At 41.1% G+C, this 18,724-nt stretch overlaps 1 protein-coding gene across 1 annotated transcript in view; it reads left to right on the forward strand.

Moving 5' to 3' along the window:
• Positions 1-376: 376 nt before the first annotated feature.
• LOC311044122 (HLA class II histocompatibility antigen, DP beta 1 chain-like) overlaps positions 377-18,724 on the forward strand; it is a gene marked incomplete at its 3' end in the record, with an annotated part of 35,571 nt that continues 17,223 nt past the window's right edge. Inside the window, exons 1-2 of the mRNA XM_084055542.1 lie at positions 377-455; positions 1,901-1,984. Of these exons, the coding sequence (XP_083911668.1) occupies positions 1,918-1,984 (67 nt within the window). The 5' untranslated portion in view covers positions 377-455; positions 1,901-1,917. The remainder of the gene's footprint in view (positions 456-1,900; positions 1,985-18,724) is intronic.

The following is an 18,724-nucleotide window of genomic DNA, read 5'->3' on the forward strand; positions in this document are numbered from 1 at the left end:
GGGGAGGGGCAAGGAGAGAATAAAAGATGAATTAAACAAAGATATGTACATACGGTATGTACATGAGGTTAGACATGAGGTGCATAAGGTACAGTGTATATACATGAGGAGACATAAGGTGCATCAGCAGCAGCTATACATGATATGTGCAAAAATCCAGACTGTCCTCTCTCCAGAAACAGATGATGTAACATCATATCTTTAATCTGATTGGCTGATTCTTCTGAACTAAAGAACGAGTCCTCCTTCATTCTCTTTCAGACTCCAGAACTTCTCTTCCAGTAAGCATTGTTTACTCTGATCTGTTTATTCTGATCTGTTTATTCTCATCTGTTTATTCTCATCTGTTTATTCTCATCTATTAAATTCAGATCAGTTTTGATCAGTGATGATAAAGATTACAGCCACCCTCCTCATCCTCTCCTCTGTACTTCATGTCAAAGCGATCCCAGGAAGTAAGTACATTATATTTATGTTATTATATAATATATACATTTATATCTACTGTTATTATATAAAACCAAATAAGAACGATGCACAATACAAACAAATGACACACATGCACGCGCACGCACGCGCGCGCGCGCACGCACGCACGCACGCACGCACGCACACACACACACACACACACACACACACACACACACACACACACACACACACACACACACACACACACACACACACACACACACACACACACACACACACACACACACACACACACACACTGATCACATGACCAGTGTGTTTTTAAAGACATGTGATGGTTTCAGCAGTGAGATGTAATGAGGCTTGGATTGATGTTTAATGAACCTGAACAGCATTTTACCAGTGACGCTGAACACACACATACATATACGCACACGCACACACACACACACACACACACACACACACACACACACACACACACACACACACACACACACACACACACACACACACACACACACACACACAAGCGATGTTAGCCTCTGTCAGTAGGGGGGGGCAAGATTTTGTCGGGGTGGGGGGGGGACAAAATGGAACTCTGACTGGTATTATTTTACACTATGGAATTGTAAATAATAAACCATATTCACATGGTGAACATTTTTTCATTTTGCATTGAAGAAACGGGGTGGCAATTCATTAACTTAATAGCAAAATGGCCGCCGTCTGAATATGGTCTTCAGAGACCACACCCCCTTGTCACCCTGCATAATAATACATATGTACAGAGTAGACCAGTGGAGTGCTCCAGCATTTTATTTGGGTTTTCTCTTCTGAAGTGACAAGATATTTTACTTTCTGATTCAAGTTGTCCCCCTTTCTTTCTTTCTTTCTTTCTTTCTTTCTTTCTTGTGTTCCTCTTCAACATAATCAGAATCATCTATATTGTCTCATCACAGGTTAAAGGTGTAAATATGTGGGTGAAATCATTTTTTGTGCAGCTCCATTTTAGTTATTTTCAGAAAGAAAAGAAGACGGGGATGGGGGGGGGGGTAAGGAGAGAATAAAAGATGAATTAAACAAAGATATGTGCATACTGTATGTGCATGAGGTTAGACACAAGGTACAGTATGTACATGAGGTTAGACATAAGATGCATAAGGTACAGCATGTAAATGAGGAGACATAAGGTGCATGAGCAGCAGATATAAACTGTTCATGATATGTGCAATAATCAAGACTGTCGTCTTCTTGGAAACAGATGATGTCACATCATATCTTTAATCTGATTGGCTGATTATTCTAAACTACAGAACAGATCCTCCTTCATTCTCTTTCAGACTCCAAAACTTCTCTTTCAGTAAACATCTGTTTATTCTGATCTGTTTACTCTGATCTGTTTATTCTGATCTGTTTATTCTGATCTGTTTATTCTGATCTGTTTATTCTCATCTGTTAAATTTAGTTCAGTTTTGATCAGTGATGATGAAGATTACAGCCACCCTCCTCATCCTCTCCTCTGTACTTCATGTCAAAGCGATCCCAGGAAGTAAGTACATTATATTTATTTACTAATTAGCCTACTTCTGACCAATCATGTACCTCTCACCTGAAACAGTTCCGGATGCTGACACACACACACACACACACACACACACACACACACACACACACACACACACACACACACACACACACACACACACACACACACACACACACACACACACACACACACACACACACACACACACACACACACACACACTCCTTTTACTACCTGTTTATACAATATTGCATCTCGAATGTTGGTCCAAATACATAAACATTAAAACAGATGTTAGGAACTGTTGTTGTGACATCATGAAATATGGAGAATGTAATATAATACATCATGAAAATGAGAGTTTTGTGCAGAGGGAGGAGGAGGGGCCCATTATAGAACCCTGGGGATTACAGAAACCTCACATCTCCATATTTCATGTTATGTTCATGTTACACCTCTTTGTAGCTGCTGCTATGTAAAATGTACTGTTTGAACTGTTAAAGAAATGTCACACAGTGTGGATGTATGGCGACTATGGAGACAAAGGTATTCAGTCACCGAGAGGTTAAATCGGGGGAAACGTTTACCTGCCAGACGCGCTGGTTGTCAATAATTCACTGTTCCAGGGTACTGCCTTTTGTTCATTTTATTAAAGCTAAAAACAATTCATTTAGTGGCATTAAAATACACGTGAATCATAGCATAGTGATGAGCTATACCGTGTGGTCATTAAAGTTGGACTTCCCCCGTTCACCCCCTCTCCATTTCATTCATGAAACCCTTAGGTGAAGCAGCTGACTTTACTACTGACTGACTGACTGCTGACTGTGAGGTTCAATTCATGAAGGTCTCACAGGCAATTGTATTACCTGTGTAGGCCCTATAAAGAGAAGAATGCATTCGCCATCTGTTTTGAATAAGGGATGTCATGTTTTGCAAATAATTAAGTTTACCTAGACTAAAGGTAAAACCATTTCTTAATTCCATTTAAGGATGTGTTTTCCCTATAATTTATAATTATAAGTTATGGGCCATGACGGAGGCGCGCCGACTCAGCAGACCTTAAGGCTGAGGAGACGGGCCCGAGCGCCTCCAGGCGCGAGTGCCCGCGTCGACCAGCCGCTGGGCTGCTAGTCGACTCAGCGCCGTCCGAGTTATGTACCGATAGGGACAGAATCGTAAATATTATTGGTGCGGACTGCGTTTGTTCCACTGACTGCGTTTATCCCAACTACCACTCAAAGTGGCTCCTGGCCAACTGCCTGGATGAGGCAGACTTATTTTTTAAAGCTTTGTGCTTTCTATTAGACTGTGCAGGGCAGAGGCATCTAATCTCTGAGTGAGGGTGACCGCATACCCTCGGGTTAAAACTATTTCCTAATTCCATTTAAGGATGTGTTTACACTATATTTTTTAGGACTATGGGGTAGATACTGAAGGGATACAGTTTTGGAAACAAGTTAGCATATCCACAGTTCTGATGTTCACACCTCCAATTTGGAAGACAATTAGCTCCCTGTTGATGGTCCAAATGTTGATGGCTCTTGGTATCAATGTGCCTTCATTGATATTCTCATTAGCTCAACAATGAGATCTCCCCCTCAACTTTGTGGTTGATGTAGGTGATCAACTCTATTGTTTAGTTTAGTAAGAATATGTGGATAGTTTCAGTTTTTTTGGGCAGTTTAGAAGTTTAGGCCTCCTGGATATTTTGTGCTAAGTCTTGTAATCCATTCTTTTTCATGGAATCTTCTCTGTCCAATTGTCCAGCAGTCATTGAATTCCAAGCCGCATACTTTTATGGCATCAATCCCATGTGTCATAAAGTGTTGAACAATTAATAAATGGGTATCTTTTTCATTATTAATGGTGTACCTGTGTTGGCTTATTCTAATTGCTATGGAGTTGCCTGTCTCTCCTACATACTGTAATCCACACACTTGGCAAGTAATCAGATAAACACAATTTCTGGTGTTGTATGTGATGTTCTGTCTTAGGCTAATAATGTTTTTGTTTGTCCTGTTTTTAACCGTTTGTTTCGGGCTAAAGTAGTTAGGCCTTGCCCGTGCTACTTGGTTCCATGGCTTCAATTTGCTGTGGATCAAGTAGTCTTTCAGATTTTTGTTTTTCCTATAGGCCGAAATTATCTTAAAGTTCTGTAGGAGGTTTCCCCCCCTGTTTTCAAAATTGTTTTTGATGGCTCTGTTTGCCAATAAACTTTGGCTGGAAAATGTGGTTACTAAGGCTAGTGTGGGTTTCTCATTCCTTACTTTCACTTCCTGGAATGTGTTGTATGATTTCCTGAGGAATGTTCTTGTATATCCACGTTTCCTTAATGCTGTGAATAGAGTTTTGCAGGCATTTTCAAAGTCTGCTGTTTGTGTGCAGATTCTCTTGAAACGTAGGAGTTGAGACTTGACTATTCCTGCGAAACAATGGGTTGGATGGAAGGATGTCTTGTGGAGCAGTGCATGTGTATCAGTCTCCTTAAAAAACACCTTTGAATCCAGTTTGCCGGTGGTGTTAAAGTCTTTCCCTTTGAAGACTGTAACATCCAAGAAGTCAATGTGTTCTTTGTTTGTGACATATTTCACTGTTATTGAGGCATGATGTGTGTTTAAGACTTGTATGAATTGCTCAAATTCCTCTGTGGAGTGCTCAAATACTCCAAAAATATCATCTAGAAACCTAAAATAATGTGTGGGTTTGAATCTGCATTTTTTAAGGGCTGTTTCTTCCCATAAAGCCAAATATATATTTGCGTAGGATGGCGCAAATGTCTTTCCCATGGCTGTTCCACTGATCTGAAGGAAGGTTTTCCCATCAAATGAAAAGTCGTTTTTGGTCAAATTTAATTCTAGTAGTTCCAATAATTCTGCGTCTGGTCTTTGTCTGTCAGGATACTTTTTAAAGATATCTCTGATTGCTTTCATTCCCGCTAATGTATTTATATTGGTATAAAGGCTATCAACATCTATTGAAAACAAGAAGGCACCCTGAGGAACCGTGATGTTTTTTATTTTGTCAATAAAGTCATATGTATCCTTAATATAGCTTGGGTGTTTTACAGATAGTGGGTTTAAGTAGAACTCAATATATTCTGCTGTGGCATATGTTTCTGAGTTACAATCCGAGACAATTGGGCGTGCAGGTGGAATTTCATAAGGAATAGTCCAGCTGTTTGGGTCCTTGTGGATTTTGGGTAGAAGATAAAGGACTCTAGCCCTAGGGGAATTTTCGCCCTGTAGGTATTTTTCTTGTTTATGGTCTATAAACTTTTTCTCCCTTAACTTTGTAATGATTCCTCTCACTTCTATTGCTGTTTGTTCAAAAATGGGTGCTTCCAATTCCACATAGTGATTTGAGTTATTCAACTGTCTTAAACCCTCAAAAACATATTGTTGTCTGTCCAGAATGACTATACGACTCCCTTTGTCCGCAGGCTTAATCACAATGTCCCGGTTGTTAGCTAATGATCTTAGAGCTCTCACCTGATCTGTTGTGATGTTATTCTTTTCTTTCAGGTGTCCTGGTACATTTTGTACTGTGGCTCTGTCCATCTGGATCAATTGCTTTAGGCTGTCCGGTAGTTTGTCATTGTCTGGTTCCCAGTAGGATGTAAGATGGAAGCGCGGAATTTCCGTGTCGTTTCCAGCTCCAAAATGTGTGGCTAATTTGAGTCTGCGATGGTATTTCGACACATCTGTTCTCAAGTTTTGTGATTGTTGCCTGTAGAGGTCCAATGTGGGGACGAATGATAAACCTTTTTCCATTATTGTTTTCTGGTGTTCGTTTGGTTGGAAATAATGAGACAGATTGATTATATCCGACTCCATAAGGCCCTGCCGGTTTGAGCTGTTGGGCCTTATTAGTTTAAAGAGTTTATCCAATGCTGTAACATGGATTCGGCTGTGTCCCTGAGCCAGTGGACGTTTTTGTCGTCTGTTTTGAAGCTGTTTGCAGGCAATTTTGGGAGGTGGGGCTCTTTCTTTATCTCCTCATTTATGTATGTCAGAATATCCTTTTGGTCAGTACTTAGGCCTTCTGAGTAGTTGATTAGTGCTATGCGTTTCTCTGCATTGGGGAATTTTGCTTCGGCTGCAGTGCGGAGTCTCTTCAGGGCTGTGTAGCTTGTTTTTCTTGATTTTTGGTTCTTGTTGTTAATTCCTACTGAGATGATGAGGTGTGTGGCGTCCTCATTTTTCTCCGCTTTTCTCAGGACTGTTCCGGCCCATTCCAGGTTCATTCCAGAGTAGGATTCTCTCTGGATTCTGTCATCTGTGATTGTTGGGATCCGAGCCAGGTTGGAGTCCCCAATTATGATGATGTTTCGGTTCGGTACAAATCTCCATGTGGCCTTATTATCCTTTGATCCGCCTCTCCAGTGGCGTGGTTTCCTAGGTCTCGTCTCGATTGTTTCTTCCTGTGCTGGTGTTTCCCTCTGTGTAGTAGTGTCTTCGGTGGGTCCCTCTGGTGTTGTTTGGTTCCCTCCACTGTTCTTTCTCTCCTGGGTTGTCCTCTGGGGTGTGTCCTTGGGTGGTGTAGTCTGCCTCCTGGTGGGACGTTCCCTCTGTGGTTTCGGGGTGTTTCCTGGGTTCTGTTGTTCTTCCGTGTTCCTCCCTGCAGGCTGTGTGGTTTTGTTGGTGTCCTTCTGTTTCTTTTGTTTTCCCTTCCGTCCAATCGATGTCCATGGCCCCTCAGGTGTGGGCAGGTCTGGGAACTCTGCCTGTGTAAATTCTATTATTCTCTGTGTTGTTGCTCCTGTGGTTTCCAATCCTCCAGTTGTGTCTTCTCCCATGCCTGGGTTACCTGTAGAGGGAGAAGAAGGAAGGGAGGGGGGGGGCTGGGGGATAGGGGGGAACGTGTGGTGTGGGGTGTGCTGGTGTGTGTGTTTTTGTGTTATATATTTCCCTTACTGCTGTACGGGCTAAGTCCAGAGTCTTCTCTGTTAGGCGCCTTCCAAGATTTTTTCTTGCCCATTTAGTGGCAATGGAGAAGGCCCTGTCGTATTCCTGTGTTAAGCACTGGGACAGGTCTTTTTTTGTGTTTTCAATCAATTGGCTGAGGTGTTCTATTAATATTAACAAAGTGGTGTAAGACCAATGCTTTGCACTTCCTTGTAGTAGCAGTAAGGTTCTATCTGTTGGTTTTGCTGGTTTTATAAAATCCATCAGTTCTTGTTCTTTTCTAGCAATACCCTCTGGGTATTTGTTTATGTCTACATTCTGTGAATGGTGTAGTGCAATGATCAAATTGTTTATCCCCCTAATTGATTTGTGGAAATCATTGTTTCTCTCCTCATGTGGTGTGTGTATGTAAGTTTGTCTGTGCTTACCTACCTGGCTTACCTGGCCTGGTTCCACATGTCTCCTGGGTCTGTGGTTGTTCCTGATTTCTCCATCTGGTCTGGCTCTTTCCTGCCAGGCCTGCCTTCGTCCATTGGTTTGTTGGTTCATTCTCAAATGCATAAACGTTTTCGTACTGTTATTGTACTTCTTCAGATGCGATCCTCCGGATGAGAATGAATTCCTGTTCCTCTCTTCCTGTATTTATGTGTTTTTGTTGTGGGTGTGGCTTCCATGTGGCCATTATCCTCATTGGTTGGTGCTGTTGATGGCCCATTGGGTCATTGATGGCCCATCTGCTTGTTTCAGGCTGCTATGTAAAATGTACTATTTGAACTGTTAAAGAAATGTTACACAGTGTGGGTGTATGGCGACTATGGAGACAAACGTATTCAGTCACCGAGAGGTTAAATCGGGGGAAACGTTTACCTGCCAGACGCGCTGCTTGTCAATAATTCACTGTTCCAGGGTACTGCCTTTTGTTCATTTTATTAAAGCTAAAAACAATTCATTTAGTGGCATTAAAATACACGTGAATCATAGCATAGTGATGAGCTATACCGTGTGGTCATTAAAGTTGGACTTCCCCCGTTCACCCCCTCTCCATTTCATTCATGAAACCCTTAGGTGAAGCAGCTGACTTTACTACTGACTGACTGACTGACTGACTGACTGACTGACTCACTGACTGACTTTACTACTGACTGACTGACTGACTGACTGACTGACTGACTGACTGCTGACTGTGAGGTTCAATTCATGAAGGTCTCACAGGCAATTTTATTACCTGTGTAGGCCCTATAAAGAGAAGAATGCATTTGCCATCTGTTTTGAATAAGGGATGTCATGTTTTGCAAATAATTAAGTTTACCTAGACTAAAGGTAACACCATTTCTTAATTCCATTTAAGGATGTGTTTTCCCTATAATTTATAATTATAAGTTATGGGCCATGACGGAGGCGCGCCGACTCAGCAGACCTTAAGGCTGAGGAGACGCGCCCGAGCGCCTCCAGGCGCGAGTGCCCGCGTCGACCAGCCGCTGGGCTGCTAGTCGACTCAGCGCCGTCCGAGTTATGTACCGATAGGGACAGAATCGTAAATATTATTGGTGCGGACTGCGTTTGTTCCACTGACTGCGTTTATCCCAACTACCACTCAAAGTGGCTCCTGGCCAACTGCCTGGATGAGGCAGCCTTATTTTTTAAAGCTTTGTGCTTTCTATTAGACTGTGCAGGGCAGAGGCGTCTAATCTCTGAGTCAGGGTGACCGCATACCCTCGGGTTAAAGCTATTTCCTAATTCCATTTAAGGATGTGTTTACACTATATTTTTTAGGACTATGGGGTAGATACTGAAGGGATACAGTTTTGGAAACAAGTTAGCATATCCACAGTTCTGATGTTCACACCTCCAATTTGGAAGACAATTAGCTCCCTGTTGATGGTCCAAATGTTGATGGCTCTTGGTATCAATGTGCCTTCATTGATATTCTCATTAGCTCAACAATGAGATCTCCCCCTCAACTTTGTGGTTGATGTAGGTGATCAACTCTATTGTTTAGGTTAGTAAGAATATGTGGATAGTTTCAGTTACTTTGGGCAGTTTAGAAGTTTAGGCCTCCTGGATATTTTGTGCTAAGTCTTGTAATCCATTCTTTTTCATGGAATCTTCTCTGTCCAATTGTCCAGCAGTCATTGAATTCCAGGCTGCATACTTTTATGGCATCAATCCCATGTGTTATAAAGTGTTGAACAATTAATAAATGGGTATCTTTTTCATTATTAATGGTGTACCTGTGTTGGCTTATTCTAATTGCTATGGAGTTGCTTGTCTCTCCTACATACTGTAATCCACACACTTGGCAAGTAATCAGATAAACACAATTTCTGGTGTTGTATGTGATGTTCTGTCTTAGGCTAATAATGTTTTTGTTTGTCCTGTTTTTAACCGTTTGTTTAGGGCTGAAGTAGTTAGGTCTTGCCCGTGCTACTTGGTTCCATGGCTTCAATTTGCTGTGGATCAAGTAGTCTTTCAGATTTTTGTTTTTCCTATAGGCCGAAATTATCTTAAAGTTCTGTAGGAGGTTTCCTCCCCTGTTTTCAAAATTGCTTTTGATGGCTCTGTTTGCCAATAAACTTTGGCTAGAAAATGTGGTTACTAAGGCTAGTGTGGGTTTCTCATTCCTTACTTTCACTTCCTGGAATGTGTTGTATGATTTCCTGAGGAATGTTCTTGTATATCCACGTTTCCTTAATGCTGTGAATAGAGTTTTGCAGGCATTTTCAAAGTCTGCTGTTTGTGTGCAGATTCTTTTGAAACGTAGGAGTTGTGACTTGACTATTCCTGCGAAACAATGGGTTGGATGGAAGGATGTCTTGTGGAGCAGTGCATGTGTATCAGTCTCCTTAAAAAACACCTTTGAATCCAGTTTGCCGGTGGTGTTAAAATCTTTCCCTTTGAAGACTGTAACATCCAAGAAGTCAATGTGTTCTTTCTGACTGACTTTACTACTGACTGACTGACTGACTGACTGACTGACTGACTGACTTTACTACTGACTGACTGACTGACTGACTGCTGACTGTGAGGTTCAATTCATGAAGGTCTCACAGGCAATTTTATTACCTGTGTAGGCCCTATAAAGAGAAGAATGCATTCGCCATCTGTTTTGAATAAGGGATGTCATGTTTTGCAAATAATTAAGTTTACCTAGACTAAAGGTAAAACCATTTCTTAATTCCATTTAAGGATGTGTTTTCCCTATAATTTATAATTATAAGTTACTAGAGGTCCGGGCGGCCTACGGCCGCCCGAAACCCCCAGCCGCGCACGGGGCCCAGCGTGGGCGCGTGTATATATGGGATGAACATTTGGGAAAAAAAAAAAAAAAAAAAAAAAAGTTGTAATGTAAAATTAAAAAAATTGAGAAAAAAATTGGGAAGAAATAATATTTTTTATGTTTCAGGGGGTCCGCGGACCCCCTGGTGGTCCGCGCCAAAGTCGTCGGATGAAAATCTCCAAACGGTAAAAAAAAAAAAAAAAAAAAAAAACATGCAGGTTCTTGCTTGTTTCTGGCGTGGCATCCCAACCTGGCATCCCAATGCCGGCGATGTGTACTTCCGGGTTGCATAATGATGACATCACTGTCGAATCCTTTGCTGTCATGAACCTAGCCTGGTGTGTTGACCAGTAATGATGACATCACTGGCTAATCCTTTGGTGTCATGAACCTAGCCTGGTGTGTGGAGCAGAGCAGAGCAACGTGCTCTTGTTGTTTTGGGGATTTTCAATGGCGGGCCGTCGTGTTGTGTTGGCCTCGGTGGTACGCACGGTAAGCGGTAGGAAGCTGCTTCCACTTCCGTTGTGTCCGACATTTGGTGAGTAGAATTAATTATGTTGCGAGGTGGGAACGGTGTAGTGAGGCATGGCAGGTGCCCTACGCGAAACGTAAATTCAGGCCGCCCGCCGTGGCGACAGTGTTGGCGACATGTGGTGTGACGGTGTTGTGTTTAGTCGATAACAGAGCTGTGGGGTGTGGACACCGAGGGCACGGAAGTTGCTCGCCATTTATATAGTTAGATGGGCCATGACGGAGGCGCGCCGACTCAGCAGACCTTGAGGCTGAGGAGACGCGCCCGAGCGCCTCCAGGCGCGAGTGCCCGCGTCGACCAGCCGATGGTCTGCTAGTCGACTCAGCGCCGTCCGAGTTATGTACCGATAGGGACAGATAGGGACAAAATCGTAAATATTCGTAAATATTTTTTGTGCGGACTGCGTTTGCTCCACTGACTGCGTTTGTCCCAACACATTCTCACTCCCAACTAGTCACTTATTGAAGAACCGTCAGTAGCCCCTAAACGTCCGATTATGAAGGTCCTGGTTCCCCTAAAAGTCCGATTTTGCAGTCCTGGTTATTTCTCCCTAACGCCCTAAAAAGTCCAAACGGGACTATGTCGTTTGCGCATGCGCAAATGAACGTTCAACATAGTGTGGTGGGTGTGGTGGATTGCTCCATTTACAACGCTAACGTCCAGGTCATAAACGATCAGATTTCAAATATGAAGTGCTTAACTAAAGGCCACGGATGTTATAATTGTGTACGTTCCAGCTTGAGTACCCATATCTTCCGTATTGTTCAATAAAAAGCCTTTTAATCCGATCGACGGCCATTTTCTCCGTCTTTTCATCAGCTTTCAACTATGCGATCCTATCGGTTGGGAGGTGTATTGCACATTATAACTCTATGCGAAAATGGCCGACGATCGGATTAAAATGCTTTTCATCCAACAATACGGAAGATATGGGTACTCATGCTGAAACTACGGCATGTATAACATCCTGGGCATTTAGGTAAGCACTTCATATTTGAAATCTGAACGTTTGTGTAGACGTTACAGTTGTAAATTGAGCAATTCATCACACCAGGTTGAAGAATGTCCATGACCGTCATCTTTCAGGCCTACCGCTGATAACCATTAGCACATTGGTTCTCAAAGTGGGGTCCGGGGACCCCCAGGGGTACTTGAGGGGGTTCCAGGGGGTCCCCAGCTAAATGATGGACAGGGACCAAATGGACCCTTATGGGTCTGTAACTCTGAGAGTGTACAAATGTAACCAAATGGACCCTAACAGGTCCATTTGGTTCCATTTGTACACTCTCAGAGTTAAATTAACATTGATTTTACAATATGAATGTGGGTCCCAGAGACCTACATGCCATTAAATGGGGGTCCGTAGCCTAATGCATGTCAAACTGGGGGTCCTTGAAATTAAAATGGTTGAAATCACTGCTAGAGAGCCGTAAAAATCTTCTCTTATGGGGGTCCCTGGCTTATCTTTTCAAATGGGGGTCCGCGGTCTAATAAGTGTCTATTTGGGGGTCCTTGGCACGAAAAAGTTTGAGAACCATTGCATTAGCACATGAAGTCAATTCATTGTTTAATTTCAAATAAGTTTAATTTCACTTATACCACTTCATTCTGTTGATGTTTCTATTTTACTGCTACAGCAATTCATCACAAGGCTTTTTCTTTACTATTTAGCATAAATATATAGTCCTGGTTATTTCTCCCTGACGCCCTAAAAAGTCCAAACGGGACTATGTGGTTTGCGCATGTGCAAAGGAACGTTCAACATAGTGTGGTGGGTGTGGTGGATTGCTCCATTTACAACGCTAACGTCCAGGTCATAAACGATCAGATTTCAAATATGAAGTGCTTAACTAAAGGCCACGGATGTTATAATTGTGTACGTTCCAGCTTGAGTACCCATATCTTCCGTATTGTTCAATAAAAAGCCTTTTAATCCGATCGACGGCCATTTTCTCCGTCTTTTCATCAGCTTTCAACTATGCGATCCTATCGGTTGGGAGGTGTATTGCACATTATAACTCTATACGAAAATGGCAGCCAATCGGATTAAAATGCTTTTTATTGAACAACACGGAATATACGGGTATTTTTGAGGGATCGTACATAATTTTAACGTCCGTGGCCATGGGGTAAGCACTTTATAGTTGAAATCTAGACGTTTATGTAGATGTACGGGCCGTAAATGGAAAAAGTGCAAACATCAGGTTGAAGTGTCATGATATGAAACCTATCTATCTACATTGGACTGACACAACGTGAGCTAAGAGACGTGGTTTAAATGCAACATAACACACATCACCACCCAAACAAACCTGGACATATTCTGTGCATTTTCATATTTTGTTGATCATTTTTCGATAAGTGTTTGTTGAGAACGAGAGATTTGTTTAACTTTTCCAACCCCGTGACGTCACGTCAGATTACTTCCGCATTCCGCGTGTTCGTACTCATGTCTCTGTCAGTGTCAATAAAGATCTGACAAAACAAATGTTTTATGATTTATCTAAACGTTCAAATGTTTTAAAAAGGTGCTGACCCTATGGCCACGGATGTTACAATTATGTGCGGGTCCTTAAAAGTACCCGTATCTTCCGTATTGTTTAATAAAAAGCATTTTAATCTGATTGGTGGCCATTTTATCAGAGAGTTGTAATGTTGCCTGAGTGCAGTACACCTTTCAACCCATAGGGTCAGGTGAAAACATATGGAGAAAATGGCCAGCAATTGGATTAAAAGGCTTTTTATTGAACATTACAAAATATAGAGGTACTTTTGAGAACCCATACATGATTTTAACATCTGTGGCCATGAGTTAACAATTTTATATTTAAAGTGTGAAGATTTATGTTGATGTACAGGCTGTAAATGCAGAAGTGCAAACACCAGGTTAAAGTTTCGCCATGACTGCCATAATGTATTATGGTTTCCTAGTGCTCCAGCATATACTGCCACCGGACATAAACATTAAAACAGATCAAATTATTAAAATCTTTTTTTATTGTTTTTTAACCTCCCTCCCTCACTAATTGGATGACGCTGAGTCGAATCGTGGGTTACATCAATAGTCTACAATTTTTCAATTAGAAGTTATAGATTTTTTAAATATAAAGTTAAGCTTTTCTCACATTTTTCAAACCATTTTTTTTTAAATTAAAAAACACTTTTTCAGACTCAGAAAGGGACGTTGAATTGAATGGGATAGGTCTCGATTTTTTTAACTTTTGGGAAAGTGGTTTAAACAAGCGTTAAATTGTCATAAACGTGAGGCTTTTTTCACAAAAATATTTTTTTTTTTTTACCCTTCCAACCGTTTACTGAGATGATTTTGAGTCGAATGGTAGGTTACATCAATAGTCTAGAATTGTTTAATAAGAAGTTATCGATTTTTGAAATAGTTCAAGGTTTAGCTTTTCTCACATTTTTTTAAAATATTTTTTTTTAATATTAAAAAACACCTTTTCAGACTCAGAAAAGGACGCTGAATCGAATGGGATAGGTCTCGATTTTTGTAAACTTTGGAAAAGTGGTTTTGTCAAACATTGATTTGTACGTGCGGTATCGAGCACCTATTCTGTGATAATTCAATGGAGATATTTTTTAAAAATCTGAAACTTCTCTCCATCCATGTTGAGAGTAAGCCGGATTTATTGGAACCAATCCTGATTTTTTCTGACACTGATAAGTTCAAAAGTTCACCGAAAAGACTACAAAGGTCGACGCGGTCGAAACAATTGATTTTTTTAAAATATCTCAAATATGATAAGGACTTAGAGTCCAATGTTTGGATATGTTGTTCAACTTGCCAAGACGCACGCGTGGATATCTTGTTTGTCCCTAACCGACATTTTTACCAATTTCTGAATTTGGCTCTCAGTATGGGTGAACGTTCTACGACTCCATGTACCTTATGTCATTGTCAGAAGCAAACGTTAGAAGTGTCGTAGCGGGACAAACAAGACATCCACGCGTGCGTCTTGGCGAGCTGTACAACATATCCGAACGACGGATTCTAAAAACTTATCGTTAAGGAGATATGTTGTGTTATTTTGCGAAATAAGTTGAGATTAGTCCCCAGCCATTTAAGGAGAACGGTAAGGCCGTGTGCGAGGAGAGTTATACGAGCACGTTCGGGGTGGCGCGCTGATGCGTATACTGGTGTCCGATTTTGTTTTTACTATTTTTGAACAGTTTTTCGCTATTATCTCAGCCACTAGGGGGCGAAAACACAATCGGACAATGGATTATTTATCAGCTCTTCAACGCGAACGCGTCAATATAAGTTTCCTCTCACACGGACATGTGGTTGCGAAAGCTAGGGTTACGTGCTTTGTTGATTAACTTGGCCACTAGGGGGCGAGAACACGATCGGACAATGGATTATTTATCAGCTCTTCAGCACGAACGCGCCAATATAAGTTTCCTCTCACACGGACATGTGGTTGCGAAAGCTAGGGTTACGTGCTTTGTTGATTAACTTGGCCACTAGGGGGCGAGAACACGATCGGACAATGGATTATTTATCAGCTCTTCAGCACGAACGCGCCAATATAAATTTCCTCTCACACAGACATGTGGTTCTGAAAATTAGGGTTACGGTCCTTCTAGAATAACTTGGCCACTAGGGGGCGCCGAATCGGATAATGGATTATTTATAAGCTCTTCAGCTCGAACGCGCCAATATAACTTTCCTCACACATGTTATTATTATTATTATTATTATTACCCTTATTATTATTATTATTACTAGACCATACCCGGTCGGCGCAGCGCATCCGTGGGGGGATATGCGCACATGATCTGGCAACCCGGGAGGCAGTTCGTCCCATAGCTGGGCAGCCCCGTAACCATGGCGACAGTGTTTGACACAAAAACGCTAATAAGAAGCTGATATTTGATGAAATTGAAAAACGGGCTTCACAGTTGCGTTCAGATGGTAATGGTCAATGGCTGTGTGCAAAATCAGAGCAATTGGTCCAGCCAGTGAGGAGAACCGGGTATCTTCACTCACGTACTCACCACTACTACAGAGGTTACTAGAATTATAGTATGATGGGGCCAGGCTTCCAGCATGGACCCATATTGTTATTGGCATTATTCCGTTTCTTCTTCTTCTGCCACTTTTGGCAGTTCTGGCTGAACCGTGCAGTCGCTTTTTATGAAACTCGGCCATATGATAGATGGTCATGAAAAACGATCAAGAAATAATTCTCACAATCTTTCGTCAAAAGGTGGCGCTATAGCACTCAATTGAAAAATGCCAACTTTGATCAGGTACAACTCATGCCCTGTTTCACCTACAGCCATGAAACTTCGATGCACACATGCGTCTCCTCATGCTGAACAACTTTCACACTCTGACTTTTGACCTCTGACCTTTAGATCTCCCACCATTTTGAATTATATGAAAAACAGTTAAAACCTATCTCCTCCTGGGATTTTTGAGTAATCTGCACGAAACTTTTTACACATGAACTTTGGACCTATACCAAAAAACTTTTGCAAAATATCTTCCATAAGTGAAAAAATGAAGCTTTAATGAGCCAATGAATATTGCAGTTTTATGACAATTATTCATCTGCCCCTAACTCATACATGCAGACTTACCATTCTTTGAAACTTTGCAGAAATGTAAAGGGCCATTCCAAATATCACTGAAACCAATCTTACTCCAATTGGTCAAACGGGGGCGCTATAGCAATTTTTTGAAAATTGAAACTTTAAACAGGCAAAAGTCATGCCTCGTTTGGCCGACAGCCATTAGACCTGCTTACACATGTGCCTTGACTAATGAGGAACACATCTATCACGTTGACCAGTAAGCACCGCCCTTAGGTTGTCCGCAATCTTGAGCAGTTTGAAAAACACTTAAACCCAGGATTTTCAGCTATTTGCGTGAAACTGTATGATCAGTGTGATCTCTTTTTTCAGAGGTTTGTCTCTTGGTCCAATAGCGTCCCGCTTAAGTGTATGTCTCACAACCTCAAGGTCACAGGTTCAAGCCTCACTTGGTGCAGACTTCATCTAAGTTGCATTTCACACAACATGACTATCAATGAATACATTTGCAATTGTTAAAGATAACATGAAATACTTAATTGAGTGTTTTTTACATACTTCATTGTGAAAATAGCCGATGTACAATCTGACATCTTTTAATGGTTTGTGAGCTTGTAGATCGGCTACTTTCACTAGTTTTGGTTCTGAGGAGATGTACAATTTCTTCATTGGTAAATGGTTTGTGAACGAGTAATCTTTGTGTTAGTGAAACAGGGGCTTGGGTCATGACAGAAGGCAAGAGTTTGTGATCCTCAACAGACGATATCAGCCTGGACAAAGCTATAGCACTATAGGTAGTGTTGCAGCTACCTAAGAGTGCCTCATGATCGCAAGGTTGCCGGTTCAAGCCTCACTTGATGCAGACTCATTTAAGTTGAATTGCAAAAAACATGACTCAATCTATTCCGTTTCCATGGCTCTCTCTCTCTCTTCAATCTATTCCGTTTCAATCTTCAATCTATTCTGTTTCCATGGCTCTCTCTCTCTCTTCAATCTATTCCGTTTCTATCTTCAATCTATTCCGTTTCAATGTCTCTGTCTCTTCAATCTATTCCGTTTCTATCTTCAATCGATTCCGTTTCCATGTTTCTGTCTCTTCAATCTATTCTCTCTCTCTCTCTCTCTCTCTCTCTCTCTCTCTCTCTCTCTCTCTCTCTCTCTCTCTCTCTCTCTCTCTCTCTCTCTCTCTCTCTCTCTCTCTCTCTCTCTCTCTCTCTCTCTCTCTCTCTCTCTCTCTCTCTCTCTCTCTCTCTCTCTCTCTCTCTCTGAGGGTCGGCCATAGCTGAGTGGTTAGTGAGCCCGCCTAGGGAGCCAGAGGCTCTGGTTGACCCAGGTACGATTCCAGGCCAGGTCAGCAAATGTGTCGATGAAACGAAATTTGTCCCTGAGCAAGACTCTTAACCCCTAATTGCTCACAGGCCCTCATTGGAAACAAGACCGCAAGGACTTTCATGAACTGACCTGTTAAAGGAATTATCATTTCTCTTTCTCTCTCCTGGCCCCATATTATCGCTGCTTGCAGCTATATTTATTATTATTATTATTATTATTATTATTATTATTATTATTATTATTATTCCAGTGTGTTACTGCTCTATACATTACATTATTATTCCAGTGTGTTACTGCTCTACATTAAATTATTATTATTATTATTATTATTATTATTATTATTAATATTACCCTTATTATTTCAGTGTGTTACTGCTCTATAATTACATTATTATTATTATGATTATTATTACCCTTATTATTATTATTATTATTGGAATACAATACACACGGGGTGCCTTAAATATTATAAAATGCATTACAAAAGCGATATCAGCGTTGCATCATTTCGTTTAAAGTACTGAGAATTGGCAAATACTCCAGTAAAGTAAAAATACCTCAAAATCGTACTTAAGTAGAGTACTTGAGTAAATGTACTTAGTTACTTTACACCAACGCCCTATAGAACCACAAACAGCAATTATTTGATCTGTTTGAATGTTTGAATGTTTATGTCCAGATACGGTGGCAGTGCTTTACACTTCAAATATAAAATTATTAACTCATGGCCACAGATGTTAAAATCATGTATGGGTTCTCAAAAGTACCTCTATCTTTTGTAATGTTCAATAAAAAGCCTTTTAATCCAATTGCTGGCCATTTTCTCCATATGTTTTCACCTGACCCTATGGGTTGAAAGGTGTACTGCACTCATGCAACATTACAACTCTCTGATAAAATGGCCACCAATCAGATTAAAATGCTTTTTATTAAACAATACGGAAGATACGGGTACTTTTAAGGACCCGCACATAATTGTAACATCCGTGGCCATAGGGTCAGCACCTTTTTAAAACATTTGAACGTTTAGATAAATCATAAAACATTTGTTTTGTCAGATCTTTATTGACACTGACAGAGACATCTTGCTACCATAATTGACGGCCACAGTCATGGAGTGTACACGAGTGTATGTGCTC

The sequence above is a fragment of the Gymnoscopelus microlampas genome, assembly GCF_963454915.1.
Source record: "Gymnoscopelus microlampas genome assembly, chromosome: 4".
NCBI lineage: Eukaryota > Metazoa > Chordata > Actinopteri > Myctophiformes > Myctophidae > Gymnoscopelus > Gymnoscopelus microlampas.